Source organism: Carassius carassius, chromosome 21, assembly GCF_963082965.1.
Source record: "Carassius carassius chromosome 21, fCarCar2.1, whole genome shotgun sequence".
Taxonomy (NCBI): domain Eukaryota; kingdom Metazoa; phylum Chordata; class Actinopteri; order Cypriniformes; family Cyprinidae; genus Carassius; species Carassius carassius.
This window is the reverse complement of record NC_081775.1, coordinates 7,057,496-7,074,240: the sequence shown is the minus strand read 5'-3', so window position 1 is coordinate 7,074,240 and position 16,745 is coordinate 7,057,496. Positions and strand designations below refer to the sequence as shown.

The following is a 16,745-nucleotide window of genomic DNA, read 5'->3' as shown; positions in this document are numbered from 1 at the left end:
TACAACTGTATATACACAGTCTTTTCTTGTTTAGCACACACTTTAGCAATTAATCACATGCTTATAATGCAGTAATAACAATTTAATAATAATTTTTAATCATACCTCAAACGACTGGAAGGTAAGGCCTACATGGTAACCCTGAGCCACAGCTATCTTCCACACACACGCTTTGTTAGGTCTGTAGTCATCTGGATAGTTCGGAGACTGAATTTGACCATTGTCTTTCTTCACCTCCCCACCGCAAATAGCTACAAGATAAAAGATTACAGTGAAACATGATAGTGAAGAATGAAAATGACTTCTTTTACAATATGAACTACTGGAAATGGATATTGTTACAGTAGGTGTTCACCTAATGGAAACTCAGTTATTCAGTAATTCCGCTATGGTTGGATTTAGTTCTATGGGGCAAAAAACTTATTACAAACAAATTTGACAGTGTTTTCTGTTGACATGCTATTTTTTAGCACTCCCTATTAGCAGCAAATCCAGCCTTGTTGACAGAACTCCACTGTAGCCATGAAATTGGTACCTTCGTAAACAGCAGAGAAGCCCTTTCCCACCCAGTTGCTGCTGCTGCGAAACTCAATCCAAAGGCGACTGTCTGTAGAGACGATTGGCTCTGGTAATTTATCCCCACAAAATCGACCTGCATACAGAAGTACAAACAAACAACTCAACATTAATTTAGCTTCACTTCGACTTGTTCATATTGTTCTTTTGAAATGTCAGGTGTTCATCTTAAACCTTTCAGTGGTGCTTTCCTCCAATATCCATCTCTGATCTCCACATGATCATACCAGCACAAATGACTCCGGTATAAATCCATAGATGTAAAGTTCAGAATGATCTTAGGGCGAAAAAAGTAGTAAATTGTTACTGAAGGAAAGTTGAAAATCTGCGAAAGTCTTAATAACTGTGCAAATGCAATGATTCTAACCAGGAATTCAATTCAGAAATCTTCATTTTAGACAATCTACTTGTTTGTTTACACTTGGTTGTCAGATTCATTAATAAGTCTGTTTTTTTTAATCTATTCTTTTTTACAATTCAAACCATTTTGCAGAGCATAAATTAATCCACTGTAATCAGGATGTTTGTTTTATAGTGAGAAACATAAATAACAATATTTTTTACAATCAAGCCTCTAAAATGGTATTACACTGTAAAAAAATAAAAAATAAATAAATAAATAAATATATATATATATATATATATATATATATATATATATATATATATATATATATATATATATATATATGGCTGTAGACGTTAGTGTTTTCTCTTGTTTCTTGGTTCTAAATAAATGCGACTTATAGTCCAGTGCGACTTATATATGTGTTTTTTTTTTTCCTCGTCGTGACGTATTTTTATACTGATGCGACTTATACTCAGGTGGACTTATAGTCCGAAAAATACGATATATATTATATATATATATATATATATTATATATATATATATATATATATATATATATATAATAAAACAGATTATTGGAGAATGCTTTACCAAAAATAAATAAATAAATAAAATTTTGACATTAAAATTTCATGTTTAATTTAACAGGTTTTTGTTTGCAGTGTTGGGGAAAGTTACTTTTAAAAGTATTGCATTGCAATATTGCATTACTCCATAAAAAAAAGTTACCAACTAAATTATTACTTAGTTACTCTTTATGGAAAGTAATGCATGACAGCATTGTGTTACTCCATAAAAAGTAACCAATTGAATTATTTAGGTACTCTTTATGGAAAGTAATGCATTGTAGTATTTTGTTACTCCTTAAAAAAAGTAGCCAAATGCATTACATTGTTACACTTTATGGAAAGTATTGCATTACATTTTTGAATTATTCCATAAAAGAGTAACCAATTATGTTACTAAGTTACTCTATATGAAAAGTAATGCATTGCATTATTGTTTTACTCCATAAAAAAAGGAACCAATTGCATTATTTGCACATCTATGTTAATTGCTTCCTTTTGTCACCTTGGCAAGGTTTGCTTATTTGTTTTTAAATTACAAAAACTGTAAAGCCCCTTTAACACCAAAAGTTAAATGAATAATCTTTAGCACCTCACTCCCAATTCCTCTCTACACAGGGACAGGAGAGCTGTCAGTAAATAAATGGAAAAACAAAGTAACTAATGTTACAAATTTGAAAAAGTAACTCAGATATTCCATTGTAAAGTTACTTTAAAAAGTAATCTTTTTACATAACTCACTTTACTTTTAATGTGTTACCCCAACACTGTTTATTTGCCATTTCCTTAATATTAATTGTGCAATTTACTAGCAACGTCTAAGTAAAACATGGTTTTAACTTCAATTATTTTTCACTGGAAACCGTGAAATGTGGTAATGTGTGTGAAAAAAAATATTGAAAAATGGTTTGTTCCAATCTCTGTGAACAGATTTCATTAATGACTCAAAGAATAAGTGAATTGAATTTCTAAACTGATTAATTGAAAACAACTGCAAGTAACCAAAATGAACTGGACTTCCCAACTCTACGTGGGACCAATATCACAATTTACTCAATTCCATAAACTGTCCACAGGCCTAAAACGTCTCTTATGGCAGCTAATCAGAGTGATTCACCAGCGCTTCTTCACCTTTTCTCCCGGTGTGACTGAAATTCTCCATATGCAGTGCATATATGCTGAATAACCATTGGGAAAACCAGGTGAAGAGAGGTTTCCACTACTCTCCTGCAAACTATCTCCACATTCTAAGAGAGACAGAAAGAAAGAAACAAAGAAAGGTCATAAGCTGTCAGTGTTCAAGAAGAGTTAAGGTGGACAGTTCATTACACATAAACATGATGCGATCAGTTACACAATGGTCCACGGAGACTGCCTGTATATAAAACTTTGTTGTGCGTCACAAAACACAACAAAGACAAAAGACCACAAAAAAGTCTGGATTGTCTTTCACAGTGTGCGCCTTGAGCACTGTCCTGTTATGAAGCACATCTGCTTCTAATGTTCCACACCTGCCTGATATTCACAGCAAAGAGCAAGAGAAGGAAATAAAAGTGCTGCAAAATTCAAATCAAAAGAGTTCCATTTTATATGGTGCTGCGTGCAATTAAAATCAATCAGTTCACAGGCAGTATACTGTATTAAATGTGCTGGGTAATTAAACGTTCTGGTGGTCACTGTGGAAATGCACATGTCAAACCAGCATTGCTTCATTAAATGTCAAAATATCAGGAGTTTCAAAACATATTAATAAAAAATAACATGTACAGTAATGTACAGCCTGCTTTACGCTTGGGTCCTGATTACGCTTTCAGCTCATTATTTTCTGATAATGAACAGATAATTGTATATTATCCTGCTTGTCACACAACTACTAATTAACTGACTAAATAAATAGATATGAACTATTGATGTAGTATTATTTTATCTAAGAAAAAGACAAAACAATACAAAGTAAAAATCAAATTAAACAAATCATTAAATAATAAAATAATATATAAAATAGTAAGATTTGCATAAAATAAAAAAAATACAACAGTAAAATAAAATAAAATAAATAATAATAATAATAATTGTTTTGATATGACACTTCACAATAACAACATATATATTTGATCACCATAATAATAATAATAATAATAACATTAAAATTTAAAATTACTAAATTAAATATAGAAAATAATAATGACACTTACAATACTGACAATAAAATAAACATTAAAAATAAAAAAATATAGAAAATAATAATGACACTTACAATACTGACAATAAAATAAAACATTACAAACATATTGGTTACATATGGTAACCCTCATTCCCTGATGGAGGGAACGGAGACGTCACGTTGGATGACCAACGAATTGGGATATTGCTTGGACAGACCAATCTACTTCAAGTGTAAACTAAATGAGCCAATGCAGATTGACATGCAATTATTGCAGCCAGATGCTGCTGATCACGGCGTGAGATTAAATCAGGCAGCAGGTGCAACACATATTCAGGTTTTCACTGAGGAGCCAAGCCGGTTACCCAGCCACTCATCGGTGGGGCAGGAGCTATGGCGACAGGACGTGACATCTCTGTTCCCTCCTTCAGTGAATGAAGGTTACCATATGTAACAGAGACGTTCCCTTTCAGTTGGTCAATTTTGACGTCACGCCGGATGACAGATGAATTGGGATCCCTACCAAAGGGCCACAGCGACTGCCCCTTCCAGAGTCCTGTGAAAGCCACATGTGCCCCTATTTTCTGGCGCAGGCCAGGGCTCAGCACAAGAAGACCAGGATATAGGGGTGTTCAAGAATTGTGTCTTGTCCGTTTCCCGCATGTCGGCCAGACACAGCAATGGCACTCCAGGACCACCATAGTGGACATCACACGACTCCGAGACCACGCCGTAACCTCGTTGCTCGTAGAGGTCCGTAACGGTACGGAGTTCTTTGAGAACTTCTGGGTCATGACCACCCTCGTGCAAGTCCCTCAGTGCCTTTGCCTGGTGCACTTGCAACAACGCTGTAGCGTGTAAAGCGGAGGCAGCTCCACAGGCCGTATAAGCACTGCTGATCAGAGCCGATGAATGCCTACAGGCCCAAGAGGGAAGCAACGGTTTCCAAGTGGTCTGGGAAAGCATAACCCTTAATTTCCAGATCCGAATCCGGCGCTGATGGATCTTCCTCCCCGGAGAAGTCTGGCTCACCCTCCGATGCCGCAATCAACATACGATGCAGGTAACTGATTCTTCCCCAACATACCAAGTAAAATCGTATGTTTTTATTTTGTTTTCTATATGACAAATATAATTCAATATGCTATATACTGTAATTATACGCTATAATTCAGGCAGAAATACACCTGGACATTTTCTCATTTCAAAAATATGCACCCATGCAACCATCTGCAAAAAAAAAAAAATAAAAAGAAAATGTGAAGAACATAATGTAAACACTGCCATAATTCATCAACAGCAATCGTTTGGCGTAAATGTGCGGTATTCACTAATTGCAAATTGAAACCAGAAGCCAGTAAAAAAAGGTTTTATTTCTACTTTGAACTTGTTTTAATGACACTTTTTAAATAGTTTTAATTAAATAAATACATATGCAATTCAATTGTAGCTTTTTGAAGCTTATTAATCAGATAAGGCTGCATCGCGGTTCCTGTTTTTATTCATTTATATTCAGTGTGCAATTAAAATGAAACAGTTCATGGGCAGAATACTGTATTACAAGAGCTGGGTAATTAAACGCTCTGATGGTCATAATGACAAACCAGCATTGCTTTGTGAATGTCAAAATCTCAGCAGTTTCATAATATATTCAGAAAATGTCATGGATAATGTACAGTCAGCTTTACACTGATTACCTTGTAAAACAAAAAAAAATAAAATAATGTATTATTAATATACATTACGTTGTGGGGTTGTGCTTATTTGTATGTTCTAAAAGTACAAAGTAAAATCTTATTTCTCCTGCTTTTATTTAATTTTGAAAGATTTTTTTTTATCTTAAATTTGACAAAACCAAGCTTTTAAGTACCACTGGTTTGGATGTATTTGCTTGACGGTTTACACTCATTGACTCTCTGGTAGTGTGTGTTTGAACATCTCTGTAAAGTTTCAATGAAAAATGTCTTGACCTCCTTGTACTGCGTTTAGCTGCTGTCTCCTAGAAAGCAAGCGTTCTCTCCTATGTTTTATCAGGGAAAGAAGACAAATTACAAACTTCCTGTGCTTGACCAGTGTTTACCCAAGCCAGGAGTCACCGAGACCGTTGCCAAGATACCACACCACATCAATTGTGGATACCATGCGATTTCCAAACAACAATCTCAGCGTGTCCCACCCAAGACAGGAAATGGGGGGGGGGGGGGGTCTAATATGTATATCCTTTAACAAAATTTGTCATTGCTGGACATTTTGATGATTTTGCTTATGTATGTACTGTGTGTATATATATATATATATATATATATATATATATATATATATATATATATAGTGTTGGATGTAATGCATTACTAAGCAATTAATTACTGTAATTTAATTACTTTTTAAATGTAAGCCTAGAAAAATTCTCTACAAAACAATAGTGAATTTAACATAAAAATATGACATCTAATAATTTTAACGTAACCTTCTCCCTTTAAATACGTTGTTCTGTTCAAGAATAATTCAGGCAATTTGATATGATTTATTTGAAAGAATTATAAGAGCATTTTCATGTCTATCATTGTATAGTTCAATTGTTAATTATATATTTTTTTGTGTGGTTTTTTTTTACTGGAAAACAAGACAAAACACTGACTGAGATGTTTGTTTTTGCATGATTTTGTTGTCCAGACCTGGATACCTGTGATGTTTGCGGTCAGACATGTTTTCATGCTTACGGTTTCCAATGACCCAGTTTTTCTATCTACACCATCTTTTACTCTTGTTGAGTCTGACAGACTTATTTCTACAGAAAGATGATGATGTGACACTTTAGCATTCTGTAATTCTGTACAGTTTGTGTGTGTCATTTTCTTACTTGGACACTTGTAAAGTTTGCGTGCCTGTGCGATGTCTCCTTTGCTCAATCTGGTCCTCTGACCGATGGGCGGCCGAACTCCGTTCACATCATATCGTGGCAGAATGGTGTCCAAAAATATCCCTCTGTCAGGAAAAAATACATGACTTCAATCAAAATGAACAGATGCATAAAGACAAACCAGTCTTGTTATTTTAATCCCTATTCACTACCTCGTTTCCTGGAATGTCTAGCAAAACTCTCCACACCCACAGAAAGAAACATGGGTACTATAAACACAAATGTTATCTCACACTTTAAGATACTGCAAGTTTCAGCAGATGTACAGAATGTGGTGGTTAGGACTCGACAGGCTGTAAAGTCATTTGTGGAGCAGACACCAATCCGAAGGGAATTCAAGCCAAGCCGTGTTATCCGTGAAAGCAGACATGGAAGCTGCGGCCTGTGGCTCGCCTGCTCTTCTGTTTTTGTTTTCTGTCTAACACTTTATGCAAATGTTGAGTATACTTTGAGAGCTTTACCTTGGTCTGCAAAAATTTGATGACTCAGTTTCAGCATTTGCATGCATTATTTTAGTCCAACGTTACAGGTGCTGTAGTCTGACAGTGTTTTAAAAAGCATGATTAGTGCTCGACGGTAAAACGGTTCATACCAAATACCGGTGTTTATTTTTCTTATGATATCATTTTTTTAAATACCACAACCACGTTTGAAACACAACACCATTTGAGAGGGGTCTCTTTTCACTGTTGCAATATGAAATCAGTAGAAAATGTGTTCATGCATGAAATAAATAAATACTGCCATATACTGTGAAACCAGTATAATTTTGAAAAATACCATGATATAACTTTTTTAGTCATACTGCCCAGCACTAAACATGATAAATTTCAGTAAGCTTCTTTCAGCATTCTTTCTGATGTTTATTCATGTTTATTTGGTGCTATAACTAGTAGACAAGTATAAGAAATGATCGGTTCACCTCTTGATTGAACTAAAGCTGCTACAGCAATCAATCATGCCAAAAAGCGTCAAAACTATATTTATTGCTTGTATTTTGTGATAAAACTGACAGAATTTGAAAGCTTAGATTTTGTTTCATATTTAAAGTAATACACAGCTTATTGTGATTATTGCATGGCAGGTGTGCTGCAAATAATGTTTAATGAAGTTCACGCAACAGAAAAGAGAACAGAGTAAAAGAGCGATCTTGAGATTTAAGAAGCCATATCAATATCGATTAAAGGTGCTGTTTGTAGGATTGACACCGAGTGGTTCAACTTGGAATTGCAACTCAAATTCGAAATATTGGAGAGTGTTTTTTCACCAGGTTAACTTAGCATGTTTCTTAAATATCTGCAAACAAATTACAAAGTCAAAAACTTGATAAACAGATATTGTTAATCTAGCATTAGCATTCACACAGCTGACATGTTTATCTGTTGTAGTTTATTCAAGTAGGGTGACAAAATAAATGCTGACCGTGAAAACACGCAATCAGAGAAATAAAATATGGTTTCAGCCCTCTAAAACTGTTTTGGCCACTGCCAAAATTTTGGTGCATCACTATACTCTAGCATGATGTTTGGTCATGATGAAGTGCATCCAGACAGCTCACATGCTTACATGTTGTAGCTTATTCACAATGTGAACACTGTCTGACACGATTAAATGGCACTCTTTCTTGGCAAATACTTCAATTAAGGATAAAATGGACAATAACTTCATCAGTTTTCTGTGAAATTGAAGACATTAAAACATGCATTCAGAACTTATGATTATTTTTTGTGTAATAAAGTCCCAATATTCTTAAATATCCACACAGTAACAGAGGTATTATGATATTACATGATTATTCTTTAGCTGGTTTAAGGACCAAGAGACACAAATACAGTATTGTGACAATGCTAGGTTACTAACATTTGTCTCAGGTGCTTCGATCAGCTCAGACGGATTGCACTTTACATCTGGTTTAATATGTCTCAAACGAGTCTTTGACCACAAACGTTTCAGGTATATTTGTAGCCTTTTCCAAACATGTCCAAAATGGCTTAGCTTGCTTTGTTTTAGATTATTTGTTTTGCACCAGACTTTGTCCTGGACCACCTCTGAATGTGGTTTAAGGAAGCAGATCACCAACATTTTCCAACGCTAGAAGAGTAGAACTGTGTTACATCAAACCAATCAACTGAAGTCTGGATGATGATGACACAAAGCATAATAAAAACCCCTCAGGTCTGACGACTCCACAGCACCAACAGAAAAACAATGACCCTTTCTGGGACAGTCACTAAATCCGGCAGGCCTGAGACAGAGAGTTCCCACTAAACTGGCACACCCAACACGACCTGAATTCATGTTCTACTTGACAACCTCACACGGCACAATAACCTCCTAAATGACATCACGACACTCCTGATTGGCCGCTCCAGGCCTGATGCTTCCTTAAAAGTCATGACATCATTTGGTTGTACGCAAGCTATAAACAAAAGAAATATTGAGTAATATGAAACAGATTTATGCTTTCCAACACATCCTGTTCTACAGTCCTACTAGCTCAGGCTGGAAAAATGTTTGCACAGTTTAGCAAAGAGTAGCAAAGAGTGATTCAGTGTCAAAAACCTGTCTGTTTTCTCGCCCTTCTTTTCATACTTTGACACTCTTTGCTAGTTTATCGTCAAGCTTTTCACTGGACGGTGGCCAGCGAGGGTCTGCTCATTTGTTTGTTCCCATGGGAACCTTCCAGTCAACAGCAGGCATGTTCAAATAAGGCTCAACTACAAGCTTTAAATGAAAGAAATGCAAACCACATTTCAAATCAATAAACAGTGCAGTTAATTAAATATGTCCTGTCTTCAGGTGGAAATCAGAAAGATCTAAGACACTTACAGCTACAAGAGACAAAAAAAAGAAAGAAAGATAAAAACCACTCTATCTGTGCATCTCATGAAAGCTTTTAAAAGGAATTCCAGGTCATACACAATTATAAAATACTAATTTAATTGTAATTTTTTATTTTATTTTATTAAAAATATTTTTATTATTACTATTAATTATTATTATTGTAGTTGTTTTTGTTGTTTATAGCTATTTCTGCTATATATTTTTTAATATTGGCAAAAATATTGGTATCACTACTATAAAATGTAAACAGAGCTTATATTAAAATGTATATTATATAAAAATAATAATATTCCCATATTCACTGTATTAAAAAATATTGTGTGTAAAATGTAAATAATTAAATAATTTATCTTTAGGCATACACACACACACAACGAAAAACAATATATTTTTCATAATTGTTATAATTAGAAATAGTAATACAATTAATTTATTACAATATAATTTTTCTTGTTGTTTTTTTACAATAACAATTATGCATATTTTCCTCTACAAATTTGCATATCTGAAAAGCAAATAACAACAACAACAATAACAAAAAAATCTCATTTTAATTATTGTGATGCTAAAAACAATAAAAGGCAATTAAAAAATATTAAGGGCTATTTAATATTATTTTGCATAATAATTTTAATCAAAAATGTTAATGCTATAATCAAAATAAAATAAAAAAATAACTATATTTAGTGTGTATACATATTTTACAGCAAAAAGACTGAGATTCACTATAATAAGATTTGTAAAAAAGCTTAAAAGTATTGCATTACAAAAAATTGGTTAATTCTCATGAAAACAATGGCACAAACTTGGAAATAATGAAGAAAAAAATAAACCTTCATGCTCTTAAAACTGTATTTTATTTATGCAAAATATTATTTTATCTTTTGATTTTGTGGTGAAATGGGACCTTATTTTGGGTCTGTGAGTCCAGGGCTGAACAGTAGATGTGTGGGCTGGTGTCATCTCACACTGAAGACATACTGCAAGCTCTTTATTTGCTTTTGGCTCAGCTCACCAGCACCAGTTTGAAGAAGAAAAAGCTCTGTGAGCAGGGTGGGTGGAACGGGGGCCAGGAGACAAAGGAGGAGGTCGGAAAACATGCCCCAGACAAAAAGCTAGGAGGCTCACCCGCTTCTCCGGGAGAAAGGTTTGAGAAAAAAAAAACTGAGGGAAAGCCATGAAATCCTCCTGATACAAGTGCAATCAAAGAGCCCATCTTCCCACGGAGATTTACAGTATGAGTACTCTTCAAACACAGCAGGAATGATGGGAAAAAAAGACAGCAGGACAGTGCACAAACACTGTTAGCTTCTCTCAAGCTCCTGCGAGCTTTCTAATGTCCTGCTTACAAAGCCAAGAAGCATAAATCCATCTAACTTACCCTTTCATTTCCGGGTAAAAACATCTGAGGGTCAAGAGAGGAGGAATATATGATAAACTCAGAGAATCTAGTAATCATTTAATAATCATGGGTGGCTCTGAAATGAGAGGAAGCCCTGGATGAGTTCACCGTGTCTATATCTGCTCTCCTATACTTAACTCTGGGATTGAGTTTTCCAGAGCACTCCCAGAAGACGTTTACAGACACAGAAACCAGTCCTTTAGTGTCCTTGCTAACAAATGAATACAACTTCCATCCTCACTTAACCTCCCAAACAAACACCTGGAATACGTACGGCATTACTAAAAACTGATCCTCCATATTTCCTCTCTTTACTCTGAAATGGGTTAAACAGGCAGGTTTTTCACTCGAGCGGAACCATTTCAACAGTTAAATTCTGGGTAAAAATAATCAGAGAGAGATTTTCACCTCACAACACTGCAACTCAGGTACTATCAAAAAAAGAAATAAAAGCCCTATTCTTCATAGAACCCTACAGGTATGAAAAAACAGCAATTTGTTACAAAAAAAGCAATATGGATGCCAAAATAAAATAGAAGAGCATGAAAAAAGGAAAAGGAGAACAAAAGGAGGGGAAACAGATGGTTCTTCTCATATAGACATGTGTTTGCGTGTGCCTCGACTCGTGTTACGCTCGCTCTGGGGGAATGTTGCCTGTAGGCTGTCAAAACTAGTCAGGAAAAACTTTTGATAAATACATGCAATGAGAATAACATTCTACAATCCCATCAGCAAAGCCTTTTGAGGACGATCCAAAAGTTCCTGTAGACGTCTCAATCTACAGTTAACATTTCTTTTCCTCGTATATAGCACGCTGTAGAGTTTCTTCAAGATTAAATGAAGGCTGAAACCAAAATTCAAATTTAAACAAACTCTACAGTCTCTCCTGCTCACCAAGGCTGCATTTATTTGACCAAAAATACAGTAATATTGTGTAATAATATTCCGATTTAAAATATCGGTTTTCCATTTGAATATATTTTAAAATGTAATTTATTCCTGTGATCAAAGCTGAATTTTCAGCAACATAACTCCAGTGTCACATGATCATTCAGAAATCATTCTAATTTGCTGATTTGCTGCTCAGGAAACATTTATTATTATCAATAGTGAAAACAGCTGAAAACTATGTTTTTCTTTTTTTTAATGAAAATATTCAATGTAAAAGGTTTTTACTGTTACTTTTGATCAATTTAACTCATCCATCCTGAATTAAGTTATTAGTTAAAAAAAAAAAGGTTGTAGTCTTAAGTTATACTTATATTATGTATATTATACTGATATATTAAGGATTATATTAAATAATACTTAAATAATCATTAGCAAAAAAAAAAAAAAGTGTGGTAAAATTTTATCCGGGTTAGTTTTCAGTAAGATTTTGCCATAGCTGAGCACTGACGTGATTGAAACAATACTGAAAAGGCCAATTCAAAAAACAACAACGGTTTGTTGCAAAAAAGACAAAATGAAAGTGTCTCAAACAGTGTTTAGCATAAAGCTAGCCAGTTTTTTCCTGCTCAAATCCAGAACCACAGTGATAACAGAGTACACTTCGCTAAATGACAGGATAACTGTGTGGTTTCACAGACGTCATCAACCGAAATGAATTGTTTTAGTGTGTGTGTGTCTGTTCATCTGAGAATGAAAAAAAGAGGTCAGTCAGTCCACTGGGGCACAGAGATGAGAAAACCGTTCCATTAGTGTCTTTTAGGCAAATAACTGCAATAAAATGTTTTCGCAATAAAAAAATAAAACGTTTCAAATCTGGCCAAACACAAACTTGCATTACACAGTTACTGTGATCCAAAATCCTATCATGGGGCATGAGGAGAATCAGGAAGTGAATTAAATTGATCTGACACTGAGAGAACGGTTAGATGATATCTGAACCGAGCCTATCCACACACATGGAAACTGACTGGTTTGCTCTGTGAACAACTGACAGGCACTGAGAAGCACAAAAGCGGTGTTGTGAATGCTCAGCAGAAAGAGTGTAAGAGGAGAGAGATGCTCAGATAGCCTCCCGCCTCAGAACTGCTGATGCCTCGCTCAGAGGTCACCCTGAGAATAATGAGAAGAAGCGCGGAGAGACTCCGCCGAATACAGCATCATTCAGTATTAAAGACTGTCATTTAAGTACAATTAGATGCAGACCTATAATAGATTTTACCGATAGCTAGGTTGGACCACGCTAGGTTGGACCACCGATACCGATTAATCAACCGCTAGTATTTAATTAATTAAATTTTTTTTTTTTTAAACACTACTGAACCATACTTTATTCTAAATGAATAAAATATTCATATATTTTTTTATATTGATCATTAAAGCTAGTTTGTAGTATATTAACTACTGTTAAAACAAGAAACTTTTAATGTTCAACTGAAGGGGCGGTCTAAAACTTCACTTTAAGAATGAACAAAGTGGCATAGATGAGTTTAGATGAGCAAACGGAATGAGAAAGTGCAATCTATATTATAGCAAATAGCTAGTCTTTTATTATAGCTCTCTAAATGAGGAATACTTTATTAGATACACAGAAAGACAAGCATTTCGCTGAAAAAAGGAAAAGAGACAAAGGTTTGCAGCCTAGGGTTGTCATTCAATACATTAACAATGACAGATAGAATTAAAGATAGAGATATTACAAGGAAACAACTATCAGTGCCGATTATTCAGCAAAACCGATACATCGGTCGACCTCTAAGAAGAATCCTCATAAAAAACAAGCAACAATCAAGCAATGTGAATAACTGAGCTGTTCGAATCACGGCTATAACAAGAATAAAATAAAAAATTTTTGCAATACCGTATTTTCCGCACTATAAGGCGCACCGGATTATAAGGCGCACCTTCAATGAATGGCCTATTTTAGAACTGTTTTCATATATAGGGCGCACCGGATTATAAAGCGCATAGAATAGAAGATACTGCAGTCAAGCTTTGACTGGGTTTGCGTTATGCATCCACTAGATGGAGCTGTGCTAAAGGGAATGTCAACGTTTTGACAGATCGCCTTGATCCATATATAAGGCGCTCCGGACTATAAGGCGCACTGTCGTTTTTTGAGAAAATTAAAGGCTTTTAAGTGTACCTTATAGTGCGGAAAATACGGTAATTTTTTTTTGTTTTGAGACCGGATGCAAAGGTTAAAAACATTCACCTTGCAAGTGCAGTGAAGTCCAACTCGTCTGAACTGTTATATTGTTATATTGTTACTGTTATATTGCAATAAATGAGTTGCATAAATATTCTTCAAAAGCCGTATTTATATTTCACGAAGCATATAGGTTTAGAACAAGGCTGAGTAAATAATGATAGATTTTTTAATTATTATTATTTGTAATTATTATTATAAGTCAGTGAGATTTAAGTCTGTTTTATTATCTGCCAGAAAAAAAGTTTCATATTTGCTAAGTGTGAGTGATGTTGTTTGCATTTAATTTACATTACATATTATGTATATATTTATGTATAACATTTCTGCATATAAATTATAATGTACATACAATATATGCAATTAATACTTCCAAGTTGTGATCATTTAGTTAATTATATATTTTTAAAATTAAATGCAATGATAAAATTATGTGTGTGTGTGTGTGTGTGTATGTGTGTGTGTGTGTGTGTGTGTGTGTGTGTGTGTGTGTGTGTGTGTGTGTGTGTGTGTGTGTGTGTGTGTGTGTGTAAAATTGTATATGCTACACTGTTGGGAACATATGTCCCCACAAGGATAGTAAAACCTGAATTTTTCGACATTATGGGGACCGGCCTGTGGTACCAATGTATAGTAAATGATGTTTATCTGAAAGTGTAACAATGCAAACAGGTTTTCTATAAGGGGTAAGTATAGGGTTAGGGTTGAGAAAATATTGTTTGGGCAGTATAAAAGTAATAGAAGTCTATCTCCCCACAGTTCACAGAAACAAACGTTTGTGTGTGTGTGTGTGTGTGTGTTTTATATTAATTATGATTAATTAAGGGGTGGACATAATTTGGTATACGGAGGGAAATTATAAAAAATGTGACGATACTTAAGAGGTTCTTACCTGGAGAAAGTGTTTCTTGCATAGTGCATGATGCTGTCGAAGTCATAGACCTCTCCGAGTGAGTCCACCTCACCAGGCTCCATCTTCAGGAAGTTGTACTCCTGTCCTATGAGACGAAACCCAGAATGAGACTTAGACAGGAAGTGATGACAACAGTAAGAGCCCATACTGATCATTCAACAAAACAGGTTGTTTTTTCATCATTGCAGTATCACATTTACTAATTAATTACTATCATATTTATTCTGTTCATTATGATATATTATACTTCAAATGTATTATTATATCAGTGAGTATGTTCAAGTAAATCAGAGCAATGTGTGTCCAGCATGCATTGGGAAAATCCCCAAGTATTCCTGAGTGGATCCCATAGTAACACCACACACGCTCTTATTTCCTGTTTGCTGCCACTAATTATTATGAAAGACTCTTAAATATTGTGGTTCAAAATATTTAATGTAATGAAAGGGCAAAACACGGTTACAAATAATATTTTTACAGCCTCTATCATCAGTGCATTTTTAAAGTCACAGACATTATTTATGAATCTTACTCTCTGCTGAGAACCATTCTGTGCCATATAATGAGTCTGTAATGAGCTCCATTTGCACAGATGTCTAACGACAGCCATTATTTAAGCATATCTTGTTCATTAATGCTGGCTAAAAATTGTGAAAAATGTCGCGCTCTCGGAGGCACAGCTGGTCGGGAGTCAAAATATGCCATGGCCGAGATATTTCTAGGCGCACATTTTATTGGATATAAAATACCATACAACAAATGCCTTCTGCAATCAAGCGCTAGAGATTCTCTAGTGTTTTGGCTGGTGTTTGGTGATTTTTAGAGGAGGAATGATGTCAGTTCTGCTTAAGTGCACACAGATGTTCTTTCAGAGGAAGCACAGGTGAACAGAATCATATTAAATACCAACATGATCCACTAATGTTTCATAACATCACAAATTGTACAAGAAAACCGGTTTGGAACGAGTGTGAGTAAATAATGAATTACATGTTGTGATTTTTTTGCTATCAAAAGCACTTGTCTTCAGTGTCGATATGTTTTAGGCCACTGTACATTAAGTCAGGGGTTATGAGGTCTTAGGTGAAAGTAACACTGTTTTGCCCAGCATTGATCAGAAACGAGTGCAGCGGTGGATTTGTGCTGAGCTCAGCAGTCAAGAGTTTGTTTTATAAAGTGGGCCGTGTCGTTCCAAGCAAATGCTGTAACAGCTGCTTCTGTGAAAACTGAAATCGTCTTCTATGATTGCTGCCGGATTGTTGACCCCACTTTTCTATGCATCATCATGATAGTTTCCAGTTAGCAATACATGTTATGTAATCTGCACACAGAATCTTCAATACAGTCATTTCACACAAAAATGAGTGATATTCTGCCGCTGTTGTTTTTCCTACCTGGCTGAATGTTGTCCCGTATGATGCTGACATGATCGTCTCTGTCGGGTCGCGTGTGCTCATGCCAGAATCCGATCACGTGACCGAGCTCGTGCACCACAATCCCAAACTTATCACAGTTCTTTCCGATGGATATGGCCTGCGGACCCCCTCCTCTCCGGCCCACATATGAACAGCACCTGTACACAATTATAACATCACAGATCTTTTAAAATATATAATATGATATATAATAATTAATATTTAGTCATTATAAAAAAGACACTCCAACAATGTGCTTAAAATATTTACTATGTTATAGAGGGTAAACCACTATAAAAAACTAAAAAACTAAAAACTAAAAACAAATATATATATATATATATATATCTATATATAGGCTATATCATTGTCAAAGTCAGAGACATGAAAAATGTTAATTATAAATATAATATTTATAATAAAGAAAGTGTAATAAT

The 16,745-nt window shown here is 34.9% G+C and overlaps 1 protein-coding gene across 2 annotated transcripts in view; it reads right to left on the bottom strand.

Moving 5' to 3' along the window:
- The window catches only part of LOC132097426 (bone morphogenetic protein 1-like), a 74,468-nt gene that overhangs the window by 18,722 nt on the left and 39,001 nt on the right, over positions 1 to 16,745 (bottom strand). For both annotated transcript variants that reach the window (XM_059503130.1, XM_059503131.1), the window contains exons 5-11: positions 16,288 to 16,466; positions 14,873 to 14,978; positions 6,518 to 6,642; positions 2,625 to 2,740; positions 751 to 853; positions 536 to 652; positions 106 to 251 (exon numbers count right to left, since the gene is read on the bottom strand). In XM_059503130.1, coding sequence (XP_059359113.1) covers positions 106 to 251; positions 536 to 652; positions 751 to 853; positions 2,625 to 2,740; positions 6,518 to 6,642; positions 14,873 to 14,978; positions 16,288 to 16,466 — 892 coding nt within the window. The remainder of the gene's footprint in view (positions 1 to 105; positions 252 to 535; positions 653 to 750; positions 854 to 2,624; positions 2,741 to 6,517; positions 6,643 to 14,872; positions 14,979 to 16,287; positions 16,467 to 16,745) is intronic.